At 32.9% G+C, this 18,993-nt stretch overlaps 3 protein-coding genes across 5 annotated transcripts in view; all 3 read left to right on the forward strand.

The window, feature by feature from the left end:
• The first annotated feature begins 247 nt into the window (after positions 1 to 247).
• On the forward strand, positions 248 to 4,040 carry LOC139821080 (glutathione S-transferase-like). The gene is made up of 4 exons (XM_071791826.1): positions 248 to 490; positions 1,651 to 1,787; positions 2,997 to 3,164; positions 3,422 to 4,040. The coding sequence occupies exons 2-4, from the start codon at positions 1,655 to 1,657 to the stop codon at positions 3,733 to 3,735; spliced, it is 615 nt and encodes a 204-aa protein (XP_071647927.1). The 5' UTR covers positions 248 to 490; positions 1,651 to 1,654; the 3' UTR covers positions 3,736 to 4,040.
• Positions 4,041 to 5,654: 1,614 nt separating this feature from the next.
• On the forward strand, positions 5,655 to 12,630 carry LOC139820803 (atlastin-like). 2 transcript variants are annotated; one of them, XM_071791334.1, is made up of 6 exons: positions 5,655 to 5,755; positions 5,829 to 5,952; positions 7,590 to 7,858; positions 10,482 to 11,261; positions 11,391 to 11,606; positions 11,729 to 12,629. In XM_071791334.1, the coding sequence occupies exons 3-6, from the start codon at positions 7,631 to 7,633 to the stop codon at positions 12,002 to 12,004; spliced, it is 1,500 nt and encodes a 499-aa protein (XP_071647435.1). In that variant the 5' UTR covers positions 5,655 to 5,755; positions 5,829 to 5,952; positions 7,590 to 7,630; the 3' UTR covers positions 12,005 to 12,629. The 2 variants fall into 2 exon arrangements, with proteins under 2 accessions (XP_071647435.1, XP_071647436.1); XM_071791335.1 differs by lacking the exons at positions 5,655 to 5,755; positions 5,829 to 5,952 and having other exon boundaries at positions 7,367 to 7,858; positions 11,729 to 12,630.
• Positions 12,631 to 17,983: 5,353 nt separating this feature from the next.
• LOC139821075 (glutathione S-transferase-like) overlaps positions 17,984 to 18,993 on the forward strand; it is an 8,338-nt gene continuing 7,328 nt past the window's right edge. Inside the window, exon 1 of one of the 2 annotated variants that reach the window (XM_071791819.1) lies at positions 17,984 to 18,151. The gene's annotated coding sequence lies outside the window, so the exon portion shown is untranslated. The remainder of the gene's footprint in view (positions 18,152 to 18,993) is intronic. The other variant, XM_071791820.1, reaches the window with a different exon arrangement.

Consider the following 18,993-nt stretch of genomic DNA (forward strand, 5'->3'; position numbering starts at 1 on the left):
CCAAAAGTTCTTAATGAAAAAATACTTTATTATAGTGTTTTGAAAAGCTCTTGAGATTAGCTACAAGAATATCCATTTAAGAAATTAAAGGTGTCGTTCACGTGAGCTTTAAACGACCATCTAAGGTAAAACCAATGGCACCATCTTATGTGCCCCTTCGAGCCAAACAACTTTTGTATAAAACGTTTTTTTCTAAAATGTCTTGTTTTCGAGATATTTCACCGGTCCCGGACTTTTTCCCCACCCGGTATATATATATATTTTTTTTTTAAATTGTGTTTAATTTAGGGATGATTTCGGCTTACTTATATCTCTAGTGAGTTTCTTCTAGAGGTCGAAAGTGAGTCACGTCACAACGACAAGTAGGGATATCTCTTGATAGGAAGATGAATAAAAGAGGAATTCAGTTTGCCGCAAGATCTGTCGGTTGGTGACTGTAACAGCGTATTACCGTTGACACCTTTCCCGTCTGTGTAGAATTCTTCAAATTGTAAGTAGAACTTACCCACTTATATTATTCAAACTGATTCAAGATTATAGATATTGTAATATTACATCAAATATTTCAAGAGCGTTTTGTGGTTACCGCCCGACTAATTAGTGGCAGATTAGTGACGCTTGTGGAGGCGAATTAGTTAGTTAGATTTATCATAATGAAGCATTAAGAATGACAAAAATTCGGAGAATAATTTGGTATAATCGCCGCATTCAAAGAGTATCGCGTTACAGCAAAAAGTATGTTTCAGAAAGGTACTCAATAATGTACTTCATCAATATCGAATTGTATATTTTATAAGGCATAATAAATTCTATAATTAATAAAAATAACATTGTATAAAAATTCCGAGAACCGTAATGTCATGTCAATTAAACATATTTTTCTTTTTCTTATGCAGAATATTTTAAATATAAATTTTATGTAAATAAATAAATATAATCACACTCGTATGCATCAAATACTAAAATGAAAAAGGCCAATAGACAAGCAACATTATTGCTTCTTTATTGGCCTTTGTCATTTTAGTAGAAGTTCTACATTTCCAGATTTACATAATTATGTATAATATTTAAAAGCAGAAAAAGCAAAAAAGGTTGTAAGAATTAGAATACCATATGCTATATTTAAAAATGTTTATATGTGCAATATTTCCAATCATGTATTTAGTTCGATAAGAAAGATAAAAAAATATAACTTGTAAGATAAGAAAATATGATTGCGTAAGGTAACTTATACTATTACAGATTAAGAGTTTGCGGTGTTTAGCATATAACAATTTTTTTAAATAAATGGTTTTTATGTAATCAGTGGCTTTTTATAACTATACTCAGACTTTTATCAAACTGTTTAAAATTGATGACAATTTTAATCCAAATCCAACTTCAATTTTAAATTAAATGATCAAAAATAATACCGATCAAAATTGGTTTTAAAGTCTGGTTTAATTTTTGATTCACGTATATTTAAGAAAATCTAGAATTAAATATCGATGAAATATAAATTTAAAGCTGAAAGCTCATCTCAGTAACTAATACTAGTTTAAAGAGATCGAAAAATATTGGAGCATATTATCTACCGTTGAGATTTCCTCATGATCCTAGCATAATAATGACGATAAAGACAAAAATAATTAACAAGTGCTTTTCTTTCAGCAACATGCCTTCCTACAAGCTGATTTATTTTCCCATCACAGCATTGGGCGAGCCAATTCGATTCTTATTCAGCTATGCTGGCATCGAATTTGTGGATGAACGTATCGACTTGAACGATTGGCCAAAAATTAAGCCGAGTATGTACAACTGATTAACATTAATAACACATGTCGCTGCTAGCGATCACCTGCCGCGAACTAATAGAGCTCGATCATTCCTGAAATCTGATTAACGTACAGTTGACGTGGCAAAAATATAGTTTTTACATTATCTTTTGGAGCGCCGACTGAATCGTTGTCACATGCTGCTTTATTTCTACTAGACAAATTATTTTGATGTAGGGATTATTTTTATGCTACATTTTATACATAATAAGACATTCATTTTTTCATTTAGCTTTCTTGTAAACGACAGAACTGGAAATAAATGTTATCTCTCTCGAATAGAACCTTCCATTTCTTACTACGTATATACGTATTGCAATGTTCTGTACAGGAAAATTGATATGGTTGTATAAATGTAATGCGTTGTATTCTCACTTAACGAAAAACGTACTGTCGTTTCATTGCATGGTTTAATTATAAATAGATTTCCTTGTTGATGTAAGGAAATCAATTTCGTGTTGTTCAAGTTAGCCAATCAATTATCGAAATATCATAAAATTTGAGGGACAAAAGATCTTTCCTTCAAAACATAAAGCTATAAAGGTTGCAGAGCTTTTTTATAAATTATATAGCAGAAAAAAATTTGTCATAGAAATGAAAATTAAGATTTGTATTATCAAATTCAGACTTAAAAATGTAATTGCACTTATCTTTAATTGTGTAATTATTAATCGTCAAAATTCTTTAATGTATGATAATGTATTATTGCTATAGGTATATAAATTCTAATTTTTGTAGATTTGAATTAATAATAATCTAAATGATTTTTCTATAAATCTTATTCAATTTTAACAGCATCTTGTATTCCTTAATATCATTTTCACAGCACCTCCACGGAAAGTTCGACTTTCCATGCCTGTAGAGAGGGGCGAAAGCGTCCAATTTCACGCCAGGGCGGCATAGCGGGCGGAAAGCAACCACTTTCCGCCCTAAGGCGGAAAGTAACAACTTTCCGCCCTAGGGAGGAAAGTAAGCCCTGGCTTGAAATTGACCACTCTTGCCTCTCTCTAGGCATGGAAGTCGAACTTTCCGTAAAGGTATTGTGAAAAATATTGTGTGCACCTCGGGGCGAAAGCTTTTTCAGACTCGTGTGATTTGCCGCCCGAGCTGAAGGCAAACTTCACACTCGTCTGAAAAACGCTACTTTCGCCTCTTGGTGCACAATTAATATACTATTTTCAGCTATGCCATTCGGCAAACTACCCGTGCTTGAAGTAGACGGAAAGAAGATCAATCAGTCCGTAGCTATTGGCCGTTACTTGGCGAAGCAAAGTGGTCTTGCCGGCAAAAACGATTGGGAGTCTCTGGAAATTGATGCGACTGTCGACAACATATACGATTTACGTGCTAGTAAGTAGATAATATTCTGCTTACACTACATTTTTTCGATTACTTATTTATTTACTACGAGCGGAGATTTACTTTTAAAACAGATTTGAATCACAACATTAATATAGGTTCACATTTTGATAATGCGAACGGATTTATTCCGAAATAATGATATATATACAGGGTAGGATTTTCTACTTTCGCGTTATAAATTTGATCTACTGAAATGACCGAATGTCATTATCTTATTTATCTTATCATTCTTTTGCTTGCATTAGATATCGCTCGTTTTCGCTATGAGAGTAACGAACAGGCTAAAGAAGAGAAACTTAAAGCTGCCAAAGAGACGGTGCCGTATTATTTAGAGCGTTTGGACGCTCAGGTGAAGAAGAATGGCGGTTACTTTGTCGGCGGTACTCTGACGTGGGCTGATCTCACTTTCGTCGCTCTTTTGGAGAACTTGAACCATATTATGAAAGAGGACATCGTCGAGAAGTATGAGAATCTGAAACAACTCCAAAAGAAGGTTGAGGAATTACCAGCCATCAAGAGTTGGATCGAAAAGCGTCCACCGACCATCTATCCGAATTAATTGGGGTAATTCTATAAAGTGATGGCTGATTTTTCGACAGAATCCGTTATTCGTTGACATTCGATTTGAATAAAATATTGATTTTTTTTTCTCCAAATCGTGTGTCTATGTACGGTAGGCATGTATAATAGATTCAAGAAATACGCACTGCAGATACAAATGTTTATTTCATCAGTTGAAGGCTTGTTACTCAAATTGTCACGTGACAAAAATATTATAAGACTATATCTAATTAAAACTTGAATTATTTTTTTTCATTATGTAATCTTGTATCTTAATAAATTGCTCCTTTTACTATTTCTTTTCATTGATTTTTTTGTATTCACAAAACTTACCTTTCCATTCGTTCAATTTATTATAAACTGTCGATATTTTTAATCTAAAATAACGTAAAAACGGAAGATTACATCATGTACATGATTAAATTCTGTACTGTAAGAGATTGTATTGTAAAAAAATTGAGGATCTCGATTTAAAATATAACACTTTTGAGTTAAAATTGAAAAAAACAATAATTTTAAATTCGAATGCTGGTGGATAAAAAATCGATTATCGCAAGGATCACAAATATTGTGACAGAAAATGCCGATTCCCGCAACACCAGCGGGGTTTTTTTTAATGCGCACGTGGAATGAGTGATGATGAGAAAACATCCGGAATTTACTAGAAAAAGCAATTTTAATCCTCCGTCTGTATACGTTTTTTTTGCACTCTTAGAGTGTCACGTTCGACGCTATTTTTCCCTACCTTAATGTATTTTAAAAAGTCTGAAAAAATCATGAAATATTTATCTACATAGTATAGTTTATGATTTTATAGTCATTTGATAAACATCGTTTATTTAATGATTTCTGGCAGGCTTGCAAGTTTTACAATTACGAGTAGATACATTATTTTAGCTCGGACGATGTAGACCCACGTTTACAGACGGAGGGTTAAAATATTAATTTACCAGGAGAACATATTAGTGTTCCATATTTGGTAGAATTGTTTCCATCAATTTCGTTATCGTTGATATAGGAAGCCTATGTTTTAATATTTATTTTTGATCGACGAAAATATGAAAACGAGTGGATAACCATTATCTAAAAAGATATTGATCAAATTAAGATTTTTTTCATTGTTATTCTACCGACACCATTCTTTTACCTTTCTATCCTGCTTTTTCTTCCTTCGTTCCTTCTTTATATTTACTTGATAATTGACTTATACATTCCTTTTCTTCCTAATATGATCAATTTTCCGTTGGTTCTGAGATATATTAATCTAATTTATTCTCGTTCTTGCTTAACCTTTCTGTCAATGCATAATTCTTCACCTATCTATGTATGAGTATCCTGGTACTCACTGCGTGTTTTCGACATTGCACTGCGGCAATTTCTTTATAGCATTGCTGGGCATCGATTTTTAGAGATTTTTTGACAAATTTAACATCCTTCAAACGCAAGTTACATTTAATATGAAATATCGAGCACATGATATTTCTCAAAAATATGGATGTGATACTTCCAGATTTTCGCCATTTTGGCCCTCATTATCGGTACGCTATCATATAGTCTATCTTTGTCAACATCGCTATTCGAGATACGAGTTCTTTAATGACGAATAGTTTTAGATAATTCTAGGAACCGTCAGGGAGAATCTTGAAAAACGTTTAAAGGGTGGTTAAGATACGTTGGAAAAAACTGGAACATATTTTCGATGCTGATATATACATATATATATGTAGTATCTACGATATGAAATATGCGTAGCTTTGCGTTTTCGGAAAATGCATACTACGTGCGTTAGCGAGCGAGGACGAGAAGCACGAGGAGTTGTAACATGAATCATCCAGCAACGAGAAGGTGTCGGATATGTCGACGCCGAAGACGAGAAATAAGAAGAAGCGGAGTCGAGTTCGAACAGCGAGCGAGTTACGACGTGCTTCTGATAAAAATAAAATAATGGAGGAGTTTAGTTCGCCGCAAGATCTGCCGGTTGGTGACTGTAACAGCGTATTACCGTTGACACCTTCCCCGTCTGTGTAAAATTCTTTAAATTGTGTGTAAATAGAACTTTATATCCATTCTTATTATTTAAATTGATTCAAGATTGTAGATATTGTAATATTACATCACGTAAGAGCGTTTTGTCATCGCCCAAGGACGTAAGAATACCTGGACGGAGCATAAGCTATAGGAATCTCTTTTAAACGCGGGGAGTGAAGCCTAAGAGGTGAGAGATCTATCATCGGCTGCATTCGGGGAGCGCGCTATTAGCGTTATTTGCTTATTCTATCCTTGTTTTACACCTAATATGTGCGATAAAGATAGAATGATGCAACAGCGCTAATAGCGTGCTCACCGAATGCAGCTATCGTATCTCAGATTTAGCGTCTATTTTCATGTCGCGCGGTATAACTCGACTAGAGACAAGGCCTGTTTGTTTTAGCTGCACTTCTTGTGTACGGTTCATCTTTTCTCTTTTTCTATTCACATTGGAGAGAAAAAGAGAAAAGATGAACCGTGCAAAAGAAGTTCAGTGGAAAACGAATAGGCCTATTGCAACGATCACATTTCGTGAAATTATGCCGCCATGTATCGATATGTTTACAAATATATTCGTTGCACGAAAATATGATGTAATTACGTAAAGTGATCACTTTACGTAATCACATCATTTTAATCATTAATAATCTTTATACTAATAATCACTATATTAACCACTATTAATCGATATAATAGTGGAGAATTCTGGAGAAGACGAGGGTGGAAAGGGAAAGAGGCAGGGGAGTTATGACAGACAATAGAAGAATTTGGGTTGAGGGAAAGGTGATTTTCTGGAATAAGGAGGAAGATAAATGGGAGGAGAGATAGGGGGCAAGGGCAGGAGGGGGGGGGGGAAGTAGGCTAATCGGATGTTCACAGAAAAAAAGAGAAGATAGGATATAATGTTTAAAATTGGACACCCTGTATATGTACCGATGTATGTATAAATTCATGTGTTATAAACGTCTAATAAACCATTAATTTCTCACTGGGGCACCTTAAAAGCCTTATTATAAGAACATATAAAGGTCTTATTTAAATTTAATGAAATGAATAAGAATCAGAATTTATTAATTTCATATATGGTTTCAATAAGATTACAATTTAAATTGAATATATTTAGCTAATTAAATTTTTATTAACCCAAATTAAATACAAATATTTTGATGATGAAATAATACTACAAGAAGTACGTATATACATATACTTTGTATACTGTACGAAACATATGTACGAGTATACACGTCGATTAAGAATATACGACATGTATACATATGTTCGAGATTTTTAATCGAAATGTATATCGGTATTTCTTCTTATATTGTTAATTAAGTTTTATATATAGAACAAATATGAGCTATATTAATGCAGTTATTCAGCATTAATTTAAATCAAATAAAAAAATGGAGATTTTATTATGGTCCATATAAAGTTCATATTTAACTTTTTTTCGCGGGACATCTTACACCCTCAGATTCGTATACGGGCCGACCGTTTATGTGCTTTTCAAACAAACGAACGTCTACAATTAACAATTTGTAGACTGATAGCCGACTGTGTATAATTTCCTATCCATATCAGTCCATATCCACATACCGGGTTTTTGAGAAACGGAGTATCGATGACACTGATTTAATTTTGTAATTTAAAACAAGTAAAATTTATTTTCCAGATATTCCATTAATATTGAAGATAAAATAATGAAATAGATTTTTTCTCTTGATTCATTCTTCCAATGATTCAATCTTTTTTATCTGCATTATTATTATTAATTATTATCCATTATTTGCAATAAAGATATTTTAATCCAATTTTCTTTTGCAGATCACTTAGGAAAGCTTGATCGGATAGAAAGGCTTTCGCCGATGGGTGCACAAATGCAAGACATGGACCTGGTGGATGGTGGGCGATCTGTGCAAGTGGTACTTGCCCATCCAGATCATACCTTCGAATTAGATGAAGCTGCATTGTCAGAAATTCTCCTACATGACGACGTGAAAGATAGAAATGTAGTTTTGGTATCTGTTGCGGGTGCCTTCAGAAAAGGCAAAAGTTTCCTTCTTGACTTTTTTCTTCGTTATATGACCAACAAAGTAAGTGTTATTCACAGATTTGTTATTTTAATTATCAATATCTAAATTTAAAAAAAAAAAAAAAAACATAAATAATCAGATATTTATCAAGTTCGTATTATTTCATACTCGCGATCATCATTGATCGACACAATTCAATTATTGAATGACTAGGGTAGACCGGGGACAAAAGTAACATTTTGAGTTTAAGATTTTATAACAGTTAAAATATAATATCTATGTAAAAAAGACCTGTACCTTTAGATGTAGAATTTATTTGACTACAAAATTTTCTTGTGCTGAATTCAGTAATGTAACTAGGAAAAAAGTTATTATTGTTTAAAGAATATGAGGAATACTGTTACAACCGTCCCCACCCCCAAGACACCCTTATGGAAAGAAACTACAGCCAGTAAATATTACACTTGTGTAGTTACTACAGGACCCCCTGTAGTTATCACAGAAAGGAACACAATAATCTGTAGTTATTACACGCTGTAATTCCTTTAGTGCGTGAAATTCCTGTAATATGGAATACATGTCTAATCATGAAGTGTGAAATCCACTACACGTGTAATCCACTATATGTGTAATATACTACACGTGTGGTAAGTGATTTGTGTAGTAGACTACACGTGTAATCCATTATATGTGTAATATACTGCACGTATGGTAAGTGACTTGTGTAGTAGACTACACATGTAATCTACAAAATGTGTAATACACTACTACACGCGTGTATTAAACGTAATGCTACCAGTAATCCATGAAATTTGAAATAGCGAGTCTCATTATATATGGAGGGGTAAAAACAACAGTGGTGTAAGTCAAAGTTTTAAAAATATTTTCTCGTGTGCATAGATGCAATTTATATATTGTACAGATTGCATCTATGCACACGAGAAAAGATTTTTAAAAATTTGAGTTACACCACTATGGTTTTTACCCCTCCATATATAGTATATTTTTACTTTAATGCAGCTGTATATAAATTATTTCTATAAATATTGTTTGAAATTTATTAGATTTAATGTATCACTTTTTAACCACATTTTATTATTTTTTATTTTTATATTTTATAAGTAAATAAATATAAAAAAATATAAAGTATCAGTGTGTATACAGGGTATTCGCCATTTTGACATCATATAAACATATATTTTTCTTATATATATTATAATTATACACTACAGATTATTTTCCTATAATTCCACAGTGATATTACAGGCTATTATTATCCTGTAATATCGGCAAGATATTCACAAAAAAAAAATATTCTACTGATAAGTGGGGAAATTTGTTTCTTAAGATGATTTTTGAAAAATTATATATTTGCGCTGGTTATGACATATGTAGACTATATATAACACTTACATCAAATTAAGAAGTAGTCTACCACGTAAGGCAGTTGGCTCACGATCCAGAGGTCCCGAGTTCAAATCCCACCAAGGTAAGTGTGTTTTTCAAATACAAGAAAATATTTATAATCATAGACTGCATCTTAAGAAACAAATTTAGTTATAAAATAGTAATAAAATTTCGAAAAAAATAATTTTTTTTTATGCCGGGGGAATATCGGAAATCAGTGTCCTCTAGTATTAAGAGGACTGCAATCTTAAGTCTAGTGTCTCATGGTTAGAGGATATTCCTCTAGATTTTAAAATATCTTCTTGAGACCGTATTTCAAAGGAAAATCCTCTAAAATCAAGCAGGAGCCACTAAATGACAGAATACAGGCTATTTTCCTGTAATATTTTCCTGTAATCCGAGCGTATAGTACGAAAATATTACAGTATATTACAATACTTCAGTCTGTAATCTCGTGTAATACTTTTATGTAGTTCCTGTAATATAATTTTCTGTAATCCGCTGTAGTTTCTTTCCGTAAGGGCAATTGTAACAGCAGAGGGGAACGATTGTACCACATCATCTATAAACAAAATAATGGTTATTTAGTAGGTTTATGTAATCAATCTTACAAATTTTCTATAAAAAATGCAACTTTAATGATAAAATAATTTGTTACATGACAATATCAGTATTTTTACATTATAGCAAACAAAAACAAATAATACTGTTTTCTCAACTGAAAGATTATTTATAATCATATATATTTAAAGGGTTAGGTTAAGTTGAAGTTGTCCCCGAGCAACGGGGACAATTGTAACGCTACAACTGTTTCCAGGCATTGATGTTACAATTGTCCCCTAATGATATTTTATGATTCAAAGTAAATTTTTTACATAAATATCTGGATGAAAGTCAATCGTATTATGCAAATCATCAACATAAATAATCACTAAAACATATAAAAATAAAACCTTATACCTTCGGCATAAAGAAAGAAAAATATTTCAGATTTTATGCACGTAAGAAAACTTACTTCAGGAAGGAAAAAAGTAACTTCTTCTCCTGCACACGTGCACGTTCCGCGAGGGGCGGCAATGAACTAAGGAACAAATGCCGCTCTATCTAGCGGATCTCGCCTCGCGGTCATACCATAGAGATATAAGAATTCTTATATCTCTATGGGTCATACACACGTACCTTTTATAGTTTAAGAAATATTCACGATGTTACAACTGTACCCTGTTACTTTTGTCCCCGGTCTACCCTACCAATAATTTATTACATTAATTCACAGTACACGTTACAAAACGATACTGATTCCTGGTTGGGTGCCGAGGACGAGCCACTTAAGGGTTTTTCATGGAGGGGAGGTTCCGAGAGGAATACCACGGGAATATTGATGTGGTCGAAGGTTTATCCTGCTACTTTGGCGAACGGTGAAGAGGTCGCTGTAATTCTTATGGACACTCAAGGCGCTTTCGATAGTCAGTCGACAGTGCGGGAATGCGCGACCGTGTTCGCGTTGAGTACGATGCTGTCCTCCGTGCAAATATACAATCTGTCGCAAAATATTCAGGAGGATGATCTTCAGCACCTGCAGTTGTTCACCGAGTACGGTAGACTGGCGCTGGAAAGCTCCGGGAGCACGCCCTTCCAAAGATTGCAATTTTTAGTCAGAGACTGGGTTTATCCGTACGAGGCCGATTACGGTGCAAACGGCGGGAAGAAATTGCTCGACAAGAGACTGGAGATTTCCGACAGGCAGCATCCGGAATTACAGAGCTTGCGAAAGCACATCATGTCCTGTTTTTCGGACATATCGTGTTTCCTCATGCCGCATCCCGGTCTCGAGATCGCGACGAATTCGAGATTCGACGGTAGATTATCCGAGATACAAGCAGAGTTCAAAAAACAGTTGAAAGTGCTCATACCGATGATACTGGCGCCGGAAAATCTGGTGACCAAGAAGATCAACGGCCAAGTCGTGAAAACGAAAGATCTGTTGGAATATTTGAAGAGTTACATAAATCTATACAAAGGAGATGAACTTCCCGAACCAAAAAGCGTGTTTGTGGTATTTATAATTTTAGCGGTTTTTATAATTCGCGGTTTTTATTTCCAAGTCGATCTTTGGTACTTTGGTTTCATTCAACTGGAACAAGCAATCATCTAAACCGCAGTAATCCGTGTTTTGCATATACAGGCCACAGCAGAAGCTAACAATTTAACCGCTGTAGCAGAGGCTAACGATTTATACCTTCAGATGATGGACAATGTGTGCGGTGGAGCGAAACCGTTTTTAGCTGACTTAGAATCCGAACATCAACGCTGTATGGACACAGCTCTTCGTCAATTCCAGAATAAACGAAAAATGGGTGGAGAAGAATTTAGTCAAATATATATAGAAAAATTGATTAAGGTAACTATGCACATTTAATTAACTGCCAGTTTTTTTTCTAAGTATTTGCAACTTGATTTTTTTCTTTCTTTCTTATATAGAATATCCCTTTCATCATAAATAATTTTTCTTTTACAATATAGGACATGGATAATACTTTTTCGCAATTTAAGGCGCACAATGAGAGCAAAAATAAATCAGCGCAAACACTGCTGCCAATAGCGTTTTTCACAACCGGTATTGTATGTATAACCAGTATAACTACTGGCACTATTGCTGCTGTTGCTGCTGCATTTTATTTCGCCGCACCAGTGATCACAGTTACGTGCGGTGTTTGCGGTGGTATATGCGGTGGTATTATATGGGGTTATTGTGTGAATGGTTTTTCAGCGCTCAGAGAGAAACGTAAAGTCGAATAAATGTATAGCAGACGTCTATTTGGGATGCGTTCGGGGAGCTCGCTACCGCTCTACCAACGCTAACGCTATTAACTCCGTTCATGGAGCCTAATGATAGCGCTAGTGAATCCGAGCTCCATGAACAGCAGTAGTGTACTAGCGTAGCGTTTCGTAGACCACTGCGCCGCCAAATTTGAAAAGCTGAGTTAATAGATGCTGCTGTATCAATTACTTCTCTAATATTTTTGAGAGTAGTATGTGTGTAAATGAATACGATTCATTCGTAGTAAAACAACTTAAAGAAACTATTTTACAAAATATAAAAAAGCGATTTTCAATTCATGAAACTCATGTTTGCGGAGCACTTCTGGATCCGACTCTTCAAAGTGTTAGAGGTATTGCTGAATATCTTGCAAACAAGCAGCAATCTTCTGAGGAATTTTTAATATTATGATCCACAAAATGGTTTTCCTGAATATAAAAAATGAGCAGGTTAGAATATTTTTGTATTTTATTTATTAATATTAAGCGACGTTTTACATTATATCATATTTTAACAAATATTTTTATTCTAGTAAAACTTATTGTCCAATTGAGTGACATTGCTTTTATATAATATAAGAAATATAATTAAATATATTTTTTAATAATATATCCATATTCGGTTCCATTTGATTATATGCTATATAGAATTAATTTATACCTTTAATACAATTAAAAAATTAGTGTATATGAATTTTGTCCATTAAGCTATATATATAACTTTTATTATAGTTTTTATAAACTATATATCTAAGCAATACCTTAATCTAGGTAATTTACAGTATCTAGATTTACAAAATCTAGGCTTAATATTGTAATTAAGCCTAGTATATGTATATAAGTCTTATATAGTTTATATTTGCAACAGCTTCTATATTAATCACCAAATATAAGGTTATTATTTTTATGATATATATAAGTTATAGATTCTCATAGTTTTACTTTTTCATAATAGGCATCTAATAAAGAAGCAGATTATCCTAATAAGTTGTGTGAGCTTCTTGGAGTTAAAAAATTACGATTACGAGTTGGCTGCGAAACATACAAGCATTATTCCTTCTGAAGATCCTATTCTTGTCGAAGTTAAAAAGTATTTACATATAAATTAAAGTTGTCACTGCCGAATTTGTACAAATTGGTATGCTGCATCATTTATGCCATACCGATTACAAGTTCAGCATCTGAACGCGCGTTTTTTTCTGCAGGTTTGCTTATCACAGCAAAACGTTCTTTGTTAAAACCATCAAAATCTAATAAAATATTATTTATTCACGATAATTTCAAATTAATAAAAGATATGTATTTAAAGTCAGTAAAATAAGTTTTACATTAAGTATAAGTTATAATTATTCATATTATTTATACAACTTAATATGTGAAAAAATGTTTAATAAGTAAGAGAGAAAGGTATCTGATGGTTATACAGTGAATTACATTTTATTTTTGTTACGTATGATGGTCAAGAATAACATTTGAAGATAAATTTTATTTTTTTTTGTGAAAGAAGAGACATTAGTAATGATGCTAATAAAGTGATATCGTATTTTGAAAACAAGTGCTGAGTATTTATTGTTTGCTATTTTGTTCATACCGATAAATTATCATCCGTCAATTCCGCCACCTGAAAGAGAAAATTATTATATAAATATATTATATATATTATATATATATCTGTTTCTATATATAATCCATATTTGTAACTTTGTAATTAATACGATATTCACAATACGTGTGCACACGCAAAACTCTTTCTTCAAATAAACAATCACAACAATTCACTACCATTCACTATTGCGCTGTTCATAGAGCCTGTAAACGCTAACGTTATTAATGCACTACCTCGGAAGGAAGAGCATTGGTAGCGAGCAGTTATGACATAACATTACCAGTAATGACGTCACGACAGTGTTTGGTAGCGCTATCATAGAGCTCCGCGAACAGCCAGTAGCGCTATGTAGCGCTAATAGCGTCTCCCCGAACGCACCCAAAACGTCTATAAAACATCTATAAAACGTCAACAAAACGTCTTGTATGAAGCCCGTATCAGACCACGCATTAAAGATTGAGATTGAAGATTGAAATTTGATCAATAAAGGAATTTTAACTTTTGTCCTGATTAGTCAAATTCCAGTCTTTAATCTTCAATCTTCAATATATGCATTATAGTCTGATACGAATTTAACGGATTGTTACGTACAATGAGTTCATTCCAGTTGAAAATAATAAACACAACTTACTAACTTGTGTCACATTATTATTATTTATAATCTATTAGAATATTTTTTTAAACATATATATAATTTGAAGAGAGCTAGTGTAAGAACGTCGAATCCTTTAAAATGTGAATTATAATAAAGTTTATAAGCTTTGCACATTTACACTCAAAAAGCTACATAATATGCAATGGTCGATGAAATATCAGGCGAACATAATTTTAAATCACCTGAAATTACTTGATCTCCTGAAACTTTCAAAGTTCTCTTTTGCAGGTCTTGCATGGCATCAGTATCCCGTTAATAAATTCCTTAACAAATATATCATCTATTTTAAAATTATATTACAATTTATTCGGTAAACTAATTCGGTAGAATGCTTCTTATCCAGACAATCCTTTCCCCTTTTAATAATAACATCTAATTTTTTTAGGACCGTGCGTAGACAGTATTAAGGCTTATATTATTATGTGTGAGACGCATATCTTTGCCAAGATCTTTAACGTACGGTAGTACGACACATCTCCGTGGATTGAATAGATTTTCAGGTGTGCTATTAGTATCACGCTTATGCCGAAGGTGTTTTATTCTAATTTTGGTGTGTTTATTAATGAGGTCGATTGGAAATGAATTGTTCAATAATATTTTTTTAACAATATTAATGTTCAATTCATGGAAACGCTCATCTGACAATAAAATAGCTCGATCAAGAAGACTCGTGATAGTATTGACCTTATATTTAACGGGTGGCTAGAGAAGTAGTTTATGTAACGGCCAGAAAACGTGGGTTTCATATACCAATTTGTAATCAACCGACTTCCATCTCTGATGTCCATAGTATAGTGTCCAGAAACGGAAGAGAATTGTTACTTTCCAATTCAAAGGTGAAGTGGGTGGTAGCTATTAACACCTTGAGTATGTCGTTTAATTTTGACCTAGGTATTATAGCAAAGATATCGTCTACGTATCTACAAAAAAACTGAATTTCTGAATCCAGCGCACTAAGGCAATAGGTCTCCAAATCTTCCATAACAATGTCAGCAGCTTTAGGGGAAAATGAAGAACCCATGGGACTGCCAAAAATCTGTTCATAAAATTGCTCATTAAAGCAAAAACTTGTAGAGCTTAATATCAAATCAACTGCGTGTAGAAATTAAGGCAGAGAAAATTTTGTGTGTGGAGAAATAAAGTGCCATTGTTTCTCGATTTTTTTTAAAAACTAATTCTTTCGGGATATTAGTGAAAAGTGAGGAATAGTGAACATCGAAGGAAACAAGGACTTGGTCAGTATTAATTGTTTCATTTTTAATAATTTTTGCAAAGGACCAGCTATCTTTAATATACGATTTTGGTTTTGGTAAATACTCTTCCAAAATTGCGTGTAAGTAACAGCCGAAGGGATAATACGTAACGGGAAACCAGCTTTATGAACTTTTGGCAGTCCGTAGCAGCGTGGAAGATTACCGTTTGTGCACTTTAACCGATAATAAGTGGGATCATCTATAATGTCGTGCCAAGATTTCACTAGTTTATTGAGTTTTGTGATTAATTGCTTAATGGGATCCTAAAAATATTAGAACTGTAAAATAATAAATGTATATATATATATATATATATATATATATATATATATATATAGTCAATAAGGTGGTAGTGCGGTCTAATAGTGGTAAAGCGCCAGACGTAATTACGAAGAACCGGGTTCGAGTCCAACTGATCACAGGAATTTTAATATTCTAAACTGCACCCCTCCGCGAGACATTAATACGGAGACTCTTGTGGGAGAAACTGGGCTCCGTCTATCGGAAAACCGTCCAACATATAGCTGGCAACTGTTATGTGTATTCCCCGTTTGCCATCATGCCAGGGTTGCTGTAGGCTAATTACCACCAGCACATCTAAATTTAAGGCGATTATTAAAACCTCCCAGAAGGTCCTACGTTCCACTTAGGAATTAAAAAACCTAATTATTAATCCATAATTGATTACATTTACCTTTCACGACAGAATAAAACATCCGATAAATCAAGCTGCTTGTTTTTTCTAGTAAAATCCGAATGTTCTCTCATCGTCACTCATTCCACATGCGCATAAAAGAAACCTCGTTGGGTGTTGTGGGGATCGGCATTTTCTGCCACAATATTTGTGATGCATGCGATGATTTTTCATTCAATTACATATTGAATTCTAAAAGAAACAATTAAAATGTTATTTACATATGTATACAATTGTGTTCAAGAATATAGATAAAATAATTTATAATAAATATTTCAAAATTTTAATGTTTAAAAATAAAAAATATTTTAATATTTAAAAACAAAAGAAGAAGTGATGTAAATTCTGTACTGTAAGAGATTGTATTGTAAATTGAGGATCTCGATTTAAAATATAACACTTTTGAGTTAAAATTGAAAAAGACAATAATTTAGAATTCGAATACAGGTGGATAAAAAAAAATCAATTATCGCATGCATCACAAATATTGTGACAGAAATTGCCGATTCCCACAACATCCAGCGGGGTTTCTTTTATGCGCATGTGAAATGAGTGATAATGAGAGAAAATTCAAATTTTACTAGAAAAAGCAATTTTAATCCTTCGTCCTATACGTTTTATTGCACCCTTAGAGTGTAGGTCTGTGTGTTCGCCGCTATTTTTCTCCTAAAGTATTTTTAAAAATCTGAAAAAATTCATCAAATATTTATCTACATAGTATAGTTGATGATTTTATAGTCATTTTGATAAACATCGTTTATTTAATAATTTTTGACAGGCTTGCAAGTTTTACAGTTACGAGCAGATATTATTTTAGCTCGGACGCTGTAGACCCATGTTTACAGACGGAGGGTTAAAATATTAATTTTCCAGGAGAACATATTAGCGTTTCATATTTGGTAGAATTGTTTCCATCAATTTCGTTATCTTTGAAATAGGAAGCAAGTTTTAATATTTATTTCTGATCGAGGAAAATATGAAAACAAGTGGATAACCGCATTATCTAATAAGATATTGATCGAATCAATTAAGGTTCTTTTCATTGTTATTCTATCGACACCGTTCTTTTATCTTTCTACCCTGGCTTTTCCTTCCTTCGTTCCATCTTTATATTTACTTGACAATTGACTTATACACTCCTTATACATTCTTTATACACTTATACACTCCTTATACATTCCTTTTCTTCCTAATGTGAATTTTCCGTTGGTTCTCAGATATATATTAATCTATACATATTCTCGTTTTTGCTTAACCCTTCCGTCAATGCAAAATTCTTCACCTATCAATATATGAGTATCCGGGTACCCACTGTGTGTTTTCGACATTGCACTGTGACAATTTCTTTATAGTATTTGCTTGGCATCGACTTTAGAGACTTTTTGACAAATTTAACATCCTTCAAACGCAAGATACATTTAATATCGAGCACATGATATTTCTCAAAAATATGGATGTGATAATTCCAGATTTTCGCCATCTCGCCTCTCATTAACGGTACGTTATCACATAGTCTATCTTTGTCAGCATCGAGATACGCTATTCGAGATACGAGTTCTTTAATGACGAATAGTTTTGATAACGCTATAGGAATCGTCAAGGAGAATCTTGAAAAACGTTTAAAGGGTGGTTAAGATACGTTGGAAAAACTGAAACATTTTTCCGATGCTGATATATATATATATTTTTTTTTTTTAAATTGTGTTTAATTTATGGATGATTTCGGCTTGCTTATATCTCTAGTGAGTTTCTTTTAGAGATCGAAAGTGAGTCACGTGTCACAACGACAAGTAGGGATATCTCTTGATAGAAAGATGAATAAAAGAGGAATTCAGTTCGCCGCAAGATCTGCCAGTTGGTGACTGTAACAGCGTATTACCGTTGACACCTTTTCAGTCTGTGTAGAATTCTTCAAATTGTAAGTAGAACTTACCTACTTATTATTGAAACTGATTCAAGATTATAGATATTGTAATATTACATCAAATATCTCAAGAGCGTTTTGTGGTTACCGCCCGACTAATTAGTGGCCGGCAGATTAGTTGAGATTAGTGACGCTTGTGGAGGCGAATTAATTAGTTAGATTTATCATAATGAAGCATTAAGAATGACAAAAATTCGGAGAATAATTTGGTATAATCGCCGCATTCAAAGAGTATCGCGTTACAGCAAACAGTATTATTCGGAAAGGTACTCAATAATGACGTACTTCATCAATATCGAAATTGTATATTTTATAAAGCATAATAAATTCTAAAATTAATAAAAATAACATTGTATAAAAATTCCGAGAACTGTAATGTCATGTCAATTAAACATATTTTTCTTTTTCTTATGCAGAATATTTTAAATATAAATTTTATGTAAATAAATAAATATAATCACACTCGTATGCATCAAATACTAAAATGAAAAAGGCCAAAAACAAGCAACATTATTGCTCGATCCTTTATTGGCCTTTGTCATTTTAGTAGAAGTTCTACATTTCCAGATTTACATCATTATGTATAATATTTAAAAGTTGCAAAAAAAGCAGAAAAGGTTGTAAGAATTAGAATACCATATGCTATATTTAAAAATGTTTATATGTGCAATATTTCCAATCATGTATTTAGTTCGATAAGAAAGATAAGAAAATATAACTTGTAAGATAAGAAAATATGATTGCGTAAGGTAACTTATACTATTACAAATTAAGAGTTTGCGGTGTTCAGCATATAACAATTTTTTTAAATAAATGGTTTTTATGTAATCAGTGGC

This window comes from Temnothorax longispinosus, chromosome 10, assembly GCF_030848805.1.
Source record: "Temnothorax longispinosus isolate EJ_2023e chromosome 10, Tlon_JGU_v1, whole genome shotgun sequence".
NCBI lineage: Eukaryota > Metazoa > Arthropoda > Insecta > Hymenoptera > Formicidae > Temnothorax > Temnothorax longispinosus.

Bases quoted from the DNA above. Each gene is read 5' to 3' on its own strand.
- LOC139821080 (XM_071791826.1), top strand. From the start codon at position 1,655: ATGCCTTCCTACAAGCTGATTTATTTTCCCATCACAGCATTGGGCGAG. The intron at 1,788-2,996 runs GTATGTACAACT...TACTATTTTCAG, and splicing joins TTGGCCAAAAATTAAGCCGA to CTATGCCATTCGGCAAACTA. The intron at 3,165-3,421 runs GTAAGTAGATAA...TGCTTGCATTAG, and splicing joins CATATACGATTTACGTGCTA to ATATCGCTCGTTTTCGCTAT.
- LOC139820803 (XM_071791334.1), top strand. From the start codon at position 7,631: ATGGGTGCACAAATGCAAGACATGGACCTGGTGGATGGTGGGCGATCT. The intron at 7,859-10,481 runs GTAAGTGTTATT...ATTAATTCACAG, and splicing joins TTCGTTATATGACCAACAAA to TACACGTTACAAAACGATAC. The intron at 11,607-11,728 runs GTAACTATGCAC...TTTACAATATAG, and splicing joins ATATAGAAAAATTGATTAAG to GACATGGATAATACTTTTTC.